At 34.9% G+C, this 16,469-nt stretch overlaps 3 protein-coding genes across 4 annotated transcripts; 2 read left to right on the forward strand and 1 right to left on the reverse strand.

Annotated features, from left to right (window-relative positions):
- Positions 1 to 1,137: 1,137 nt before the first annotated feature.
- Positions 1,138 to 3,234, forward strand: LOC108905903 (RE1-silencing transcription factor-like). The gene is made up of 2 exons (XM_018708973.1): positions 1,138 to 1,395; positions 2,022 to 3,234. Exons 1-2 carry the CDS (start codon positions 1,202 to 1,204, stop codon positions 2,668 to 2,670), a joined length of 843 nt encoding a protein of 280 aa, XP_018564489.1. The 5' UTR covers positions 1,138 to 1,201; the 3' UTR covers positions 2,671 to 3,234.
- Positions 3,235 to 5,831: 2,597 nt separating this feature from the next.
- Positions 5,832 to 13,647, reverse strand: LOC108905919 (bleomycin hydrolase). Of its 2 annotated transcripts, XM_018708991.1 has the most exons (9): positions 13,560 to 13,647; positions 13,135 to 13,292; positions 11,114 to 11,359; positions 10,918 to 11,055; positions 8,418 to 8,666; positions 8,129 to 8,355; positions 7,948 to 8,068; positions 6,651 to 6,896; positions 5,832 to 6,260 (listed from the first exon to the last, which is right to left on the reverse strand). In XM_018708991.1, the coding sequence occupies exons 1-8, from the start codon at positions 13,567 to 13,569 to the stop codon at positions 6,678 to 6,680; spliced, it is 1,368 nt and encodes a 455-aa protein (XP_018564507.1). In that variant the 5' UTR covers positions 13,570 to 13,647; the 3' UTR covers positions 5,832 to 6,260; positions 6,651 to 6,677. The 2 variants fall into 2 exon arrangements, with proteins under 2 accessions (XP_018564507.1, XP_018564505.1); XM_018708989.1 differs by lacking the exon at positions 13,560 to 13,647 and having other exon boundaries at positions 13,135 to 13,308.
- A 591-nt stretch (positions 13,648 to 14,238) lies between these two features.
- Positions 14,239 to 15,609, forward strand: LOC108905899 (ribonuclease P protein subunit p29). The gene is made up of 3 exons (XM_018708965.2): positions 14,239 to 14,407; positions 14,460 to 14,978; positions 15,195 to 15,609. The coding sequence occupies exons 1-3, from the start codon at positions 14,389 to 14,391 to the stop codon at positions 15,329 to 15,331; spliced, it is 675 nt and encodes a 224-aa protein (XP_018564481.1). The 5' UTR covers positions 14,239 to 14,388; the 3' UTR covers positions 15,332 to 15,609.
- Positions 15,610 to 16,469: the final 860 nt, after the last annotated feature.

The raw sequence follows: 16,469 nt of genomic DNA on the forward strand, positions 1-16,469 counted from the left end.
CCGGGTTCCGTAAAAACCGATTTCAGATAAAACTGGTTAGTCGAATAGTTGCTAAAACCGGTTATTTGAATAACCCGTTACTTGAATCGCCAAAATCGGATATCTGAAAATCGGTGCTTTACAAAGACAAAAAAAAGGTCTGTACAAAAATCTTGAAGTCAAATTTGTTTACGAAGAAATCGATCTCCAAAAAAAAAAAGGAAGTAGATCATCGAATAATCGGTTATTTGAATAATCGAATATGAAGATTCGAATAACCGGTTTTCGGATATTTGAAGAATCGAATAACCGAATACCCGGTTTTCGGATTTCATAAAAATCCGAATTATCCGAAACCGGTTAACCGACTATCCAAAAAACCGATTTCAGTTGCCAGCACTAATAAAAATATGTAGATAAGCGTATTCGCTCAAATTTCGCACGGCCCGTGCCATGACACGTGTCGTTTGGGATGACTCATTGGTACCTTAGGCAAGCCGTTGACTACGTACCCGACGTGACCGACAAACACAAAAGACCTAGACACCAACTTTTTGACCCTGAGTGACCACCCCAACGACATCCCCCCCCCCTGCCCGCTAACCTTTTCTGTTTCAGAGACAGCCAGGATCAAGAAACGAAGACAACGACACACACACATACACACTCCCCATACCCTCCTTACCCCTCCCCTACCGTGCTAGCCTAAGGGCCACCTTAGCAAAGCGCTTCCCAGGCTGCATAGCCGCACTGCCCTACCCAACCATACCACACATAAACATGACACCACCCCCGGGGTTTACACAGACGAGCCGGCGAAGCAAGAAGAGCGCCAGAAGAAAGGGCCCTAGCCGGCGGGGCCTAGCCAGGACAAAAGGAGGTCCCACAAAGCGCCTACACCGGCCGCATTTGCGGTCGGGGTAGACGACGGATGGGGCCCACCTACGAAGGCTGTCCAGGCCTACACGAGATGAGGCAGGATAAAGAGGGATAATCCCCCTCGATCCCAAATCATGGAGGCCAATTTCTAGCCATGGAATAATGGCGTGGTACCTGTGCCTACCCTGTTCCGAGGAAGGACCTGTTACAAAAAGAACAGGTACTGCTCCGAAGTGCATCTCTCCTGTTCGTTTCTTCTTTTGTTTTGTGACAAATTAAGGTTATGAGCAATATATCTAATTTATTTATTTTTGAAAATTGTTGATTTAATGGATTTAATATAATGAATCCTGCCGTACACAAGACTTGTGTTGATGTAGACGAACAAATTAAAAGTTTCCATACCAAACAGGATATAGGGATTGAGTCTGATGCTTCACTTTATTTACCAATTAAAATTGAAAGTGATGATTTTGAGGACACATGGGTTAAACCTGAATATGTTATGATAAAAACTGAAATAAATTACCAGGAAAGGTAAGGGAAGACTATGGAATAGGGATCTATTTAAACAATTTTTTTTTCTCCATCAATGAAATCAGAATTAAAAACTATCCATTCATTTGCACCCTTCTCATCTACTCGGCCATATATTTCTGTGAATTCTAAAAAGTCTGGAAGGTAGACTTGTATTTGAATTATATAGAGAGCGGCTAAAAGATTTATGACGACAAAATAATGAAAAAGTACATGTCTGACCATGTTTAATTTTCAAGGTACTAAGTATTAAACAAATTCATGTCTTTCATTAAATTATAGAATATCACAGTGATTTAATTCAAATTCAGTCAGGAGTGCCTGAAATAGGGTCCATATTTGAAAAAATATGAGCAAACAACTAGGAATTGAACTCAGGTTGTCAAATAAATTTTGAGGTTTGTGGCCCATGGTATTGCAGCCAAATTATCATTTTCGAAATTATGCCCGTATATCTGATAAATTACGAAATTAGATATATTACTTTTATTACTCTGTTGTAATAGTTTAAGAAACAAATAGGTTTTTTGTGGCATACTTTAAATCTGTTGCTTTGTTTTTTATTTGTGACTGAAAATCTAACAATATTGGGTCTACGGTTTTAGTTACCCCCTGTATATTTTTAGTTCAGTTGCGGAAGAAGTGAAGGCGAGCTACACTAATGAATATAATACCGAGCTGGACGAGTTAGAACTTCAAAATGACCCAACGGAACCCAAAATATACACATTACTTCAAAGCGACCCAACCTCACCCTTGCGAATGCAAGACGGACCAGAAACCAAGGACCCCTTGAAGGTGGTCAATTACAAATGTATGACATGCCCCTACGAGACCAACTGGAAATGCAACCTGGTACGACACAGTCGCAGACATACAGACGCATCACTTTTGAAGTTATTCCCTTGCGACAAATGCGACTTCAAATCTAAATATCAAGAGTCCGTCGCCTCTCACAAGGTGGTGCACAAAAGCCTGGTAGAAGTTCGAATGTATCGATGCGATTTGTGCGATTTCGAAACACGACATCGGGGTAACCTCCCGAAGCACCAGCTCCTGCACAAGGACCTGTCGGAGGTGAAGACTTACAAGTGCGGGAAGTGCGAGTATGTAACGGTGTACAAGGCAAAGTTGGCGCGCCACCAAGTACGTCATAGGAATAAGCCCAAAGTACAAAGGTTTTCGTGTGATAAGTGCGATTTCGAGTCGAAAAGGGAGAAGACCCTCATCGTTCACCTGATAAAGCACAGAAGTGCTGGTGATGTGCAAACGTGATCTGTAGAAACGTCGGTTGCAACCAAATGAGGAGTGACAGACGTGAAAATAGAAATCTAGCGTACGGGATAAAGTGTGTAGAATTTACAGTCAATTAAGACTTAGAAATACTGGAAATGTAAATAAGGAAGTGTTGTAATTGTACTTTTAAGACCATTGTGTCTTCTATTCCAGATTAGCATCCATTATAACTGGTTTACATAAAATACTTTGGGTCGTTTTCTTTTTAAATATATTCTTAATGGTTTCTTACGGCAATTGCACAGACGTGTGCGAAAGAGATAGAGCTAGTGCAGGCTTATCCTTCGTTCACAGAACTTCGACTACTGTGGCGCACTACATTTAATTCAACCAATCAGCTAGCTATACTCGATTCCTTACCCCTTTTTTCTGTTGGGCCATACTCCCATTTGAAGTTAGATTGAAAGTATGATTAAGTTAAAAATTTTGAAAAATTATTGATTAGGTTTTTGATTATATTCAGATGAATGACAGAAGGTACAGCTGACTAATTCCTGATCTACAAAGACTTTATAAAAATAATATAGAGACTAGCAGAAGACAAAAAAATCCATTAGAAATGTGTAGATATATTAATTCCATGAGTAAAACTACACTTATGGTATTAAGAATTCTTTATCTTAGCTCGAACTGAATTGAATTTGATTTCTCTTCTCTTAACAATACATATTTGTACCAGTAATTTTAATTATTATTAATGAATAAGAGCATAAGTACTGTTTGTTTATAAGGAACTTTTGTACAAATCTGAAGTATTAACGGGGGATTATAATAATTAGAAATTTAAAGTTTTACACTAAAGTTTGTTTAAGGTATTTTGTACCAGTATACCCGTGTACCATTATTTGTTTTACCCATATTTGCCTACACTAGCTTTATCTGCCTTGCACACATTAGTGCGATTGACCACTCTTTCTAGGGCCAGTCCATAATTTTCTAAGTCTATGATGTGGAGCGAAACCACCATGGAGTAGAATCAATTTCGTATGACTAATTGAAGACTATGGTCAGTGACGTCAATTTTATGTATTCGTGGTTACGCTTATGTTCGTGAAAATGGGTTTCAGTTCAAGTTGGTAAAGCAGATATCTGTAAATATACTCCAGATTAGTGATGGGCATAATCGACCAATTTTGATAATCGAGTTATCGGTAATCGAGTACTTCTAATAATCGAGTGATCACTCGAGATACGAGATATTGGTCGTTTTCATCCCAGCGNGATAAAAGAAATATTCTCTAAGTTTGTAGTCTTAGAGCAGAGAATAGGGGCGCGAGTTTGTGGTATCTACTCTCTATGGCATGGTTTTGTCACAGCATAGATGAATATTTATTTTGCTGTGGTTTTGTGTATTTTGACTTGACGTGTTTTGTTCTGTGACTTTGTTTTGTGTTGAACAGTTCATTTGCGGTTTTCTGCTTATCCATCATAGAGAAATAAACAATTTGTATTCTATCTGCGTTATGCTGTTAAATAATCATTTTATTCGTTTTTATAAAATCATACTGATCAAATATTAAAACGTGTGCTACTATTTTAATAATTCAAAGTAAGATAGAAGAAAATAACAGAGGTGCTGCGGACTGGGAGTGGGAGCCTCCGCAAGTTATATACAAATATCAAAATGCTTCAGTATGAGCTACAACTATTGATTAATAAAATGTACGTTTATTATAAATAAAATTATATCGTTATAAGTGGCTTAATTTTATGAAATGTCTGAAACATGAGAATTTTCTTTATATTTAAAGTATGCGTACAGTGGTTTTAAGAAGTTTCACATTTAAGAAACTCATGTAGCTTATTTTTACAAATTTTAATATTTACGATGCTGATTGTATCACATTTTGTCAGATCTCCTCTGTGGTGAGTCTCTGAAGACAGAAGTGTTATGCACAGAGCGGTTATGGCTATGTATCGCGATTTCTTTAAATAGGAATCAGATTTGACGTTTTACTATCATTTTACGTGTTAAGTTTTTAAAAATTTAAATTTCCCGCGTCAGTACAATTTAGTTTCAAATCAGTACATTGGCATCACTGATTTCAGTACAAAAATATATATTCTAGGAACAACACTGGTAAATATACTCCACATCCAGAATGTCTAACCTATACTTCTCTAATCTAGGGTCTAACCCCGATTTTTTGTTTTTATTTTTATGTATTATAGCAACAGATGAATTAAATGGCATGGTTATTTGTTTATATTTTAATTAATACTGTTGGTAATTCTAAATTGTGAGATTGATTTCTTATAATTTGATAATCTCTACGTTCAATAAAAAAAGTACAAGCATAACATCGAATTTTGAAATGAGAGAAAGATTGTGGGTACTGATGTAAATCAAAGTGTCACTCAGCTTCGGTAAGTTACTTCGTTTTTAAATTAACTGCAGTGAGTATTTAATGTAAAGCATAAACAATTGCTGCCTGATTTTCTCTTATTTTTGACCGACATAACTTTAAGTGGGGTCAGTTTTTAAGAGTAATAGGACTTGTTATACTAATCTGAATTTTTTTTAAATGAAAGAATTCTCTTGAAAAGCAAAAGATCAGAAACATATTAATTAATATATATTTTACCCTGAAGATTATTCTTCATTTGGTATACAAAACTATTTTGTATAAAAAAGAAATTAAAAACAAAACTTCGAAAACCATTTATAAATATTTTATCTGCACGTCATTTGAATTTGACCGACTATACTTACCTCTCAATCAAACGGTACAAAAAAAGAAAAGAATTTAATATAGAATTTATAATTATTATTCCCATTTCAAGCCCTCTTCGAACCACTGCATTCTGCATACTCATAATGCATTCTGTCTTGCCTGACCATAAATTAAAGCGGTATCCATTAATTCCGCATAGCTACACACAATAGGCCATTTTGAGCACTTGTAAGACATGTAAACCATAAACCACGGTGATAAGACCACTACAAAAACCACAGTAATGCTGAGTACAACCTGGAGCAGCACACCGAAAACTTAGGATACATTTTATTAAGCACACTATAGGCTGTCGTCCGGCTATGTAGAGCTTTTAATTTTATTTTTTTCTCGAAATCCGTAAATATTTCCTTGTAACTTTTTTTTGTGATATTATTTTATCAGGGCAGGAATAAAAGGCAGATCTGTTGTATAAAACAATATATTTTGAAATTGAAATAGCACGATTACAAAAATAATAATAACTTAAAAACAACATTAGAGCAGTTAAATGCGTTTGATTAAAATTACGAATTTCACCAAGTTTTGAATTAGCGCTCGTGATTACATTAAAATTTTCAGCAACGAGTCCACGACGAAAGCTTTGCGGCCGGCTATATTCAATTCCTCGTCCAAACGGAACGTTTAGCAGCGGAGCGGCGGTTAAAACGTCGCCCCGTCTCATTTGTATAAATATTGTATAAGAGTTGTATTCTGTACAGTCTTACGATTGTTGTTTTTTTTTTTATATACAAATGATACTTAAACCTATCATTTATAATAAAAATAATGGTAACTGAGCGGCAACCAAGACTAAGTGGTTAAATACGTTTAAAAACTGTCGGCCGCGCCAACCTGCAAGAAAAATCGATTAAATCCTATTGGAACTCGTCTAAATTTAATTTTATGTAATGTTCGTGTACTTAGCAGCACAATTTTAGGAGGACGCTAAGCAAATCGGAATAAGATGAAAATTAAATCTTTTTTTCTTCCACAAACGATTCTGCTCCCCAGAAAGGGGTGTTAAAACATCACTTACCAAATTAGTCGCCTATCAGGACATATTTTTCTTTTTAAAATCAGCCAACCAAGTCTACCGTAGTACAAGTTGTAATAAAACCGATTCGGTAAGTACCAATTTAACGACCCACATCACCGAAAAGGAAAAAAAACATATATTGATCTTCGATCGACATGTTCCTAAAATCGCGCCACCAAGTTCAGACACGCCTCGCATCTACTCACCTGCGGGGCCGAACGCCTCCCTTAAAACTAGCACCGTGCCAGGGTACCCATCGGGTCCCAGGCGGGCAAGACTATGGGCTCCTGCTGGAACACGTCGAGCACCTCCTGCGGCACGAACTTCTTGTCGACCACCACCTCGAACGTGAACTCTCTGAACCAGTCGGTGGTCATCACAAGGTAGCCTTTCTCGCCGCGGTCCTCGCCCCAGGAGTTCTCTACGCGCAGCTTCGTTACTTGGTCCTCATCCTGCGGGCATTCGCTCGTTTACAACCGTAAAAGGTTCATTTATTTTGTTCTGCGAACGGTTTTGAAATTGGAAACGGAAGACGGTGGAACGGTTTTACCGAGAATAAAACTGGACGTTTTGGTTCTTGGAAGTTTCTGTTTATTCTGTTCTTGGATTTGTTCCTTTCAATCTGGTACGTTCTTACTTTTGTTCCGGGAACATTGTTTTCAGAGTTTCTATGATTTATAGAAGTTCTGTTCTTACTTTTCGTTTGCACGAAAAACGATGGAACATTGCAGTAAAAAACAAACTAACAAATAACGAGGAACGGTCCCAATGTGACAATGAACAAAATCAGACAGTTCACCTGTTTTATCGTCTTAATTGAAGATTAAAAATGGTTAAACATCCTTTAAAGAACGAACTGAGAAGAAAGGAAAGAGGAACAGTCTTACCAAAAGAACAAAATCAAAGAAATGAAAGAAAGTAGAATCTTTAAACAACAAAATTAGAACAAAATTGTGAATTAAAAATGGTTAAAAGAAAATAAAGAGGAACAGTCTTACCAAAAGAACAAAATCAAAGAAATTAAAGAAAGTAGAATCTTAAAACAACAAAATGAGAACAAAATTGTGAATTGAAAATGGTTAAACATCTTTTAAAGAACAAACTGAGAAGAAAATAAAGAGGAACAGTGTTACCAAAAGAACAAAATTAAAGAAACTAAAGAAAGTATAATCTTTAAACAAAATGAGAACAAAATTGTGAATTAAAAACGGTTAAACATCCTTTAAAGAACAAAGTGAGGCGAAAATAAGAAGGTGGAACGATCTTGCAAGGAACAAAACTGGGAACGAAATAAAAAGGAATTGCCCAAGTTAAAACTTGGCACTTTGTTCCCCATTTTGGTGACTTACTGAGTTTGTTCTGTATAAAATCAAGTTTCACTTTTTACAAAAACGTTCCCAGTACGTTCTCGGTTTGTTCGTGAACGTTTTCAATCCCTCATTTTCCATTACAACGTTCTAAAGAACGAAACTAAAAGAACGACATTTAAAAAATGTAGCTTACGTTTGTGTTTATCGCCGTGAACACCATGGCGTGCGACATTGCACTTTCCCCGTAAAGAAGTCTATCGGCTTTGGATAGGGTCGTCTGGATGTCCACGCCGAAAAGCAGTTGGAAATCGTGACTGGAAACAAAAGAATCAGTTTTATTTTTAAGCGCATACGAATAGCTTCTCGACGCTTACATTTTCAAGTCCTGAATACCCTGTTTTCCGGCGAAGCGCTTCATGACCTCGCAGCCGAACCACACCGCCTCGCCCTCCTTGACGCTCTTGGCGGTAAGCTCGAGAAGCAGCTCCACGGGCTGGTTGTTGTAGATGCACTTCCTGCCGCCCACGATGTTGCCCAGGCAGTCCACCGTGTACACCTTGCCGTACTCGTTGGTGGGCCTCGGGTCCGTCACCAGACACACCTTAAGCGAAACAGCGACATTAAATTTCCGCTCACAGTCTGCGGACGATGTGATTACCGTACCTTATCGTCGACGTTGAAGTACGGCTTGACGTGCTTCTCGTAGAATTCCTTGGGGGTGATGGGGCCGACGCTTTGGAACGCCTTGCTCTTGTCGTAGTAACTCCAGGTGAAGGTGTCGTTGGGTACGCCCAGGCATATACTGACTATCTGGTAGATGCTGGACATCTGTTCCTGGATCAGACTACGGATGTCGGCGTCGCTGCCCCCCTTGACCACCAGCTCGCGGATGGCCTTGGCGTACTCCCGCAACTGCGGAAGATTATTACCATTCAACTCATCATCTACCATCTACCGCCGAATATAAATTGTCTCGATGGTTTATCGGACGTTTTTTGTTTCAACGGTACATCTGTGATAAAATTGATTGTTCTTTCACCCTTAAAGGTCCCTTTTTGTTTCGGTATTAATCTAATCTACGTAAAATTAGCAGTAATAATAATTAGAATTATTTTTATTAATAGCTAGTTTTTTAAATTCGTACATAATTACAGTAATCACAAATCGGCAGGTATGTTGTTGATAGACGGTGAATGTAGACGAAATGCTGCAGCCTCAGAAAGAATATGCAATTTTTTTCACTTTGTCATGCACTAAGAGCTGCAAGATTTGTAAAATTCCTTCAAAAACTAGTCAGTTACGACCCGGTGATGTCATGTGTGAATACTAAAGGTTCAAAATTTCTAAAAAAATTGATCATTGAGAAGAATTAAACTTTTGTTGAATATAAATAATCTTTAGAAATTATTTAAAAAAAAAACTAATCTGGTCATTTCCACTAAAAAAAAAAACTGATAAAAAGTTCTGAACATATTTGGTCTGGTGTATATTAAATATTGTCCAAAAGATTCCGATTCCCTGATATTTTCAGGTTTTTCAAGTTCGAAAATTTTATAGATTACAAAAATGTTGGCTCTTTTGTTTTATTTATTGCTTAATTTGTAGCATTAAGGTTCTGTGTATTTTTTTTTGTTTTAAATAAAATACACTAATACAAACAATTAAAGGGTCAAAAGAATTTCCGAAATTTTTCCGTGATTTTTGACAAACTGTATTTAAGTGAAAAATGGTCGTATCGAGAATACAAAGAAAGCATTTTGAAGTTCCAAGGTTCTAGTTATTAGATCTTTCGGTGGAAAATTTTTAGAAGCTTCGGTTATCATGCAATTCTAAGAAATAGCGTGACAAAAAAATTTTGCAAATTTTTTTATTTTTTTTCCGTGTTCACGGACTTGTAAACATTTTTTTCAGACAAGCCATTGCATGTACCAGATAGCTTGTTTATTCAGCTTTAATTTCCTTTTTTTTTAATTTCGATACGACCATTATTCATCGAAATATCGGACTTTTATTGGAAAAGGATCCTTTTATCTTCAATCGTCGATATCTCGGCGACAAATGGTTGTACACAGAATTGAAGAGCAGTTTGGAAAACTGTAATAAATTTCCTGCCACAACTTTTTGGAAATATTTTTTTAACTAACACGAGTTAAAAAAAGACAGGAAAAAAGGGTAATTTATGGTTTTTTAGAAAATTGACGGCTAAATTAGAAAGATTCACGAAATGACTAATGTTAAGCATGACTTTTACAGTTCGATATAACCAGAAGAACCCTGTGAAATTTTATCTCGATCTAACGAACCGTCTCTTTGTTTCAAACAGTCAAACTTATGAAATAAAATAAAGGGTCACGATTTTTGAGCTTAAACACTTCATAATCATGATTAAAATGGAAAAAAATGTTTTTCAGCAGAAAACAGGTGGTTTTGAAAAAAACTGTTCTTTAAGTGATTACATACTGCGCAAAAATTAATTACAAATTTGTCTCAAAAAAAGTTATTTGCGGTAAAAATGTGAGAAAACCTGAAGAAAAAAATTTTTTTTTCCATTTTAATCATGATTATGATTTGTTTAAACTCAAAAAACGTGACCCTTTAATTTATTTCAAAAGTTTGCCTGTTTGAAAAAAAGAAACGGTTCGCTACATCGAGATGCAACTTCACAGGGTTCTTCTGGGTATATCGAACTGTAAAAGTCATGTTTAACATTAGTCATTTCGTGAATATTTCTAATTTAGCCGTCAATTTTCTAAAAAACCATAAATTACCCTTTTTTTCCTGTTTTTTAAATTCGTGTAAATGAAAAAAAAAAGATTCCAAAAAGTTGCTCAACATGTTATAAGGAAAATTATTAGTTTTCGAAACTGCTCGGTCCCCTTTAAAATGTTTTTACTGCGAGTTTCTTTGATTTTTAATTTTTTTCCAATTTTTTTTGGATCAGGAGATCCAATTTTTTTTTTTTTTGAATCGCTAAATCTATGAAATATGATTGTCATTTCCTCTCGGTCCAACAGTTTTCGATACATTCGCACTTTTCTATTAAGTACGATCAGCTTTAACAATTTTTTCTTTTAGACCCGATCGATTGGGCATTAAAGGACTTACAAAAATATATTGTCCTTCACATTTCACGCACTCACGACTTGCAACGCTTCACCCTTACCTTACTCTTAAGCGCTTGGTTCATCCTATTACTAGACTCGCAACTGAACGACTCGGGAAAATTCTTCTTTGGCATTAAACCGTACTTGTTGATTAAATTGACTAGCATATCCCACTGGCCACCGTCACACGTCGGATCCTGCGAAAAAAAAGAGTAAATACGACCGCGATATAACTTTCTCATATATCGCGCTTGCCTGTAAGAGGAACGACACCAGCCGTCCGTCCACCGGCTCGTTCCTCCTAGTCGTCTCGACGATGTTGTTCAAGAAGAAATTGCACCGTTCGATTTTGTCCCAAAAAAATAGATAGGCCTGAGAGAACTCGAAATCCTCGAGGTGGTACTGCTTTATGAAGGGCAGGCGGATGACGTTGAGGGCCGCGAACAGCCAGCAGCGGCCCGAGCTCTTCTGGTTCGTCACCGGCTTGCCCTCGGCCTCAATCTGCGAAACCAAAGGAAATATATTTCTTGTATTGCTTGAGGATGAAAATAAATGAGTATACAACAGTTAATATTTAAAACATAACTGAAATGTGTTTATCAGAATAAAATATACTACTTATTTGACGTCAGTGTCAAAATTACAAAAGGTAACGTAGTATATTTTATTCTTACAAGCGTATAATTAAAAAAATAATAATTATTATTACACAAAGATTCTTTGGATAAAAATAAAATAAAGTAATTTAATACAGTCCCTGGATATTGAGAAAGTACCACAATCATCTGCCATTTTGGGAACGAATCCCTATTGCCAACCTTGAAATATATACATTTGAATGTTCCATCATTTTCATTCTATTAACTTTCACATATTTTGAACAATTCATTACACATAACCTCAATATTTCTGTCTAACACCACAACAATGAAATTTTAACACAGACTGACATTTTGGGTAAAACAAAAACTTTGATTGCGGTACTTGGACAATCTAGGGAATATGTCAAAAACTGATGCTTGCCCACAAGCACTACAAACCAAATTCCATGGATAAACGAAACGATAGAGGTAAGTTTATTTTTACAATGTTCTTCCATATCAAAAATCTAAGCTGCAAAAAATATCTAACCTCAAAAATTGTCGATATTGCAGGAAATGACTATAGGCTACATACCCCAACTAGCATTGAATGACACCGACAATAACTGGTAAACAGCTAATAATTGTGTAAAAAAGTTTAATTGTACATAATTAGAGGAGAAATTAATATTTTTTTAAATACAATTCTACAGGCAGACGTCATAGGTTTTTCTTAGAATAAATTTAAAACGGCCCTTGCATGGCAATTGCAAACAAAACGTTATCAAACAACGGCTAATTTATTGGTAAAAAATATGAAAAGGTCTCTTATCACACTACTTATCAATTAATGAAGCCCTTATCATATCATTCTTATCAAACATAAGGGCAAGCAAAAGAAACAACATCATGGCTAATTTATTGTGATAAAAATCACAAATAACAAATATTTCCATCTCTTAACTGGAATTTAATTAGGATATTGAAATTGCTGAAAATAAATACAGTACTTGTAATTCTATCGCAATGAATATAATTTTTACTTAGACTTAGGCATAATTTTAAGCCATCAAAATCTAGGTCAGATGTTTTTCCTGGTAGATCCAGTAAATAACGAACAGCTTCTTATAACTTGGTTAAAAAATTTTCAAAATTAGGTATTAATTCTAATAATAATTGTCATGACATTATTTCCTATACTGCTTGATACCTTTGCTATCTTATCAATTATCATTATTTCAAAGACTACTGTGATTGGGACTGGAATATAATTTGTTAGCAATTGTTCTGTCATTATTTCATTACCTACTATGTAGATTTCTCATGTATTAAAACAAAAATTTTGTAATACCTAAAACTATAATTTTTCGGAATATGATTACAATACCACGAACAATATATTGATTTTTATTTTTGTAATGTTATTTTCATCCATATTAGGTAAAAATTACACTACGAAGTCAATTCACAGAACAATACAAACGCATAGATGCTATTTGCATATATTAAAATAATCTTCCACAAACACTATTCAGCTATAATGTAAACTAAACAAAAAGATAAGATACTTACAACTGAAAGAGCAATATTGTTTTACTATTTGCACAATTTAACAAGACAGACTGCTGAGCTTTTGCAATATCCCCGTCTGATGCTTTTTGAACTAATTTAAATAATACCCGGATTAAGACTTACCTTGTAATTAAAAACGTGTTGGGTTTCTTCCAGGGCTTTTCTAGATATTGCAGCGTCGAAAGGGTCCACTCTCGAGCACACATTTTGAGCGAGAATATTTTTTTCTTGGGAGTAGAAATTCTTTTTGAATGTGTCAATAACATCACCGGTTAAAGCTCCTTTAACAGAATACATTTCATGCATTAATTATCCGTGACACCGATTAGGATATCTTCAAGTTAAAGTTTCATTGGAAAGTTTGATAAAAAAAATTAGGACGTGCTGATTAGGCAAATTTTTGACAGGTCTGCACGAATGTAAACAAATTGTTTAAATATCTAATATACACATTTTATTTGCTCCCAAACAGGTTATTCGACAGATAGATTCATTATCGGGGAGCATTATAATGCAGATTTTAAATAAATATTGACGTTTTAACTCACCAAATTCCATTTTTGTGAAATTTTTGTCCTAATTTTCTGCTGGTTCACGATTGGGTCACAATTTCTAACTGAGTAGAATTGACGTGCGCTGGATTTTAATGTCGAAAGCGCCCTCTAGGGCAGGGCCGGCCTGTAATTAATTTGTATATAAATGTGTATGGTGTCTAGAAACTATGAGTAACAAATTTAGATGATTCTCTTTATAAAAATACACGTTCTTATGACATATTTTCTAAGACTCAATATTAACAGAATTATATAATCTCAAAATTACTTTTTTAATTATCTTATCTTCTATTTTCAGTTAATCATTTAATTTTCAATTTAATTGAATAAGTAGGTAGTAACTATATCAATTTAGCATAAAAAGTTGCATGAAACTATTTCTATAAGAAATTTAAAAATTTCGTCATTCACAGACCAGAAAAGAATTTATTTCTTTTCAATATATAACAAATATTTTACCAAATTAGAGGACGCTAGTGTCCCATATGCACCCATAAATAGTGGAGGGGACATAAAGAACATGCAATTTTTGTAATGTGTTAAAAATTAAATAAATCAAACAATAAATAATGAAAGTATGTTGGTGTACAAAAGAACACTAGCGACCCTAGCGGTAAAAACCATAAGTAATTTCTATTATTATATTGTCAAATTAACAGATCTATTGAAGAAATCAGTAAAACCAGTTATTCTTTAATGTTTTGTGTACTGGATGCCACAGAACATCTTACCACAATCCACTATCGTGGTTCGTTGTCATCAAATCAAAACAAACTGTTAAAAGGGATATGTGAGGTGTTTATTTATTAATTTTGCAAAAAACATGCCTTCTGATATAAAAAGTGAGTAGTCAAGACAAGTCACAAAGTAGATTATTTACCTTTCTCCTTCCAGAACTTGTAAATAGCAGTTTGCCCGGAGATATTTTGCCGGGACCTAGCCTCAACCCAGAGCAGAGCACGACATACATAAGAAAATTTTTAATACAAAACATACCACAATCTGACCTTGGCACCCTCACAACCGATTTACAATGGAAATTCATGTTAGAAAAACACTCCCTGCGGAAGAAACAGAAGCCAAAGGGTAAAAAAACGTTTCTCACACGCAAACAACGCCTAGAGCTCGGTTTACTGAAGTTACCCAAGGAAGGATGGAGTTACGCTTCCTTGGAACCTTTGAGGGACATGTGGAAGGAGTATATGAGGCAAAACCTGGAAATTGCCAAGGCCCCCAGTTGTAACGATCAAGAGTGGAATGCTGTTAGCGCAATTGTGGCTAAATCTGAACTGGTAGGAGCGGAAATGACCATTATCAAGTCTAAAGTACCCAGTCAGGTTGGAATGTCGGGCGTCGTAGTTTTGGAAACTAAAATGACCTTTCAAATAGTCACTCCCCAGTCTAAACTGAAAAGTAAGTCAAATTTTATGAATGAATCAAGATTGCTGTGTAAGTAGTCAACCCATCTCTAAAACAGTTGAATGTATTGTTAAATGACTAGCTGTGATCAAGTTGGCATTGAATTTGACAGTTATTTGTTTAGAATTGAGAATGTTTGAAATTATTTTAATTCTGAAATGCATTAATGCGAAAATTATCGTATTTAGTGATATATTTCCTGAATTTCAGCTATTATCAAGACCAGTTCGGTGTTCCAGTTCCAGTTGGACAATATGAGGTTCGTAGTGTATGGCAAACATATCGCTACAAGGCCACACGAACGGAGCGTTAAAAAAATTAAGTGCCAAATGATTCCTGATCTGTAAAAGTGTTATTGTAATTTAAAGGTGGAGATATACAAGTACTTGTATTTTATTATAGAGATAAAATAAAGTGTTATTATTAGAAACTGTACAACAAAGTACGAGTAATTGTCCTGCAGGTATAAAAGTACACAGCTAATAAAATAAAAAAATTGTGTAAAATATGATGAATTTTGAAAAAACGTAAAAGCATTTGAAAGTAAGTATCTAACTCTGTATTTGGGGAACTTTGCAAGTTAAAGGATTTACGAAATTTTAGAAAAACTGCAAGGCAGATTTCATAAAATTTATTATTTTAAATAATCATTTGATATGAAATTTAGTTGCCCGCGTCTATCCTATTTGGGAAAAAAATACCTGCACTTTCATAAGCCTCTATCTACACTATAGATATAAATTGCCTATATTATTTTAGTAAAATATTTTTAATAAAATAATAGAATAGTATAAATAAAATTTTATATATTTATGTGCATTATTAATTTTGATTTTACTTTTATGAGGTTTAAATAACATCCAGCAAAATATTACACATCGGTCAAGAACCAAAATTGATATACCATATTTAAAACCGTATTGTTCGTAAAAAATAGCTTCAGCGCTCATTCCTTGATTAATTTTTACCCGGGCGACATCTAATCCAGATCAACGGAACTAAACGTCAAATTCAGCAAATTATGAATGAATATTTATTAATAAACTGATGAGTATATTGATTAGAAGACAACGAAGTAAAAATTAACTTATTTTAGTAATTCTGCAAACATATAAACAATTTATTTTTTAAAGGCGAAGAAAAATATACATTTATAAATAAATTACTCGTTGAAGATTAAGGTACTATATTCTATTTTTACTTTATTGCCTTTATTTATCTTTTGTTCAATGCTGTGTAAAGTCTTAGTAGTCTTAGTACTTATTCTACTGTTTCATAAACATAATAATATGGTAATTAATTAAAATAACACGGTACACTGTTTTTGATAGAATACAGGCAACCAGAAATACAGGTCAGGTGGCCAGGAAACTTTATCTGTCGTCGCCACTAGATGGAAATACAGTAGCCTCAAAGTCGCCATCTGTTTGAAATAAAAAGGGACGTTGTTAAAATATTCCGTTAGATGGCGCCACGCTAATATTT

The sequence above is a fragment of the Anoplophora glabripennis genome, unplaced genomic scaffold (assembly GCF_000390285.2).
Source record: "Anoplophora glabripennis isolate ALB-LARVAE unplaced genomic scaffold, Agla_2.0 scaffold255, whole genome shotgun sequence".
In the NCBI taxonomy this organism is placed as follows: Eukaryota; Metazoa; Arthropoda; class Insecta; order Coleoptera; family Cerambycidae; genus Anoplophora; species Anoplophora glabripennis.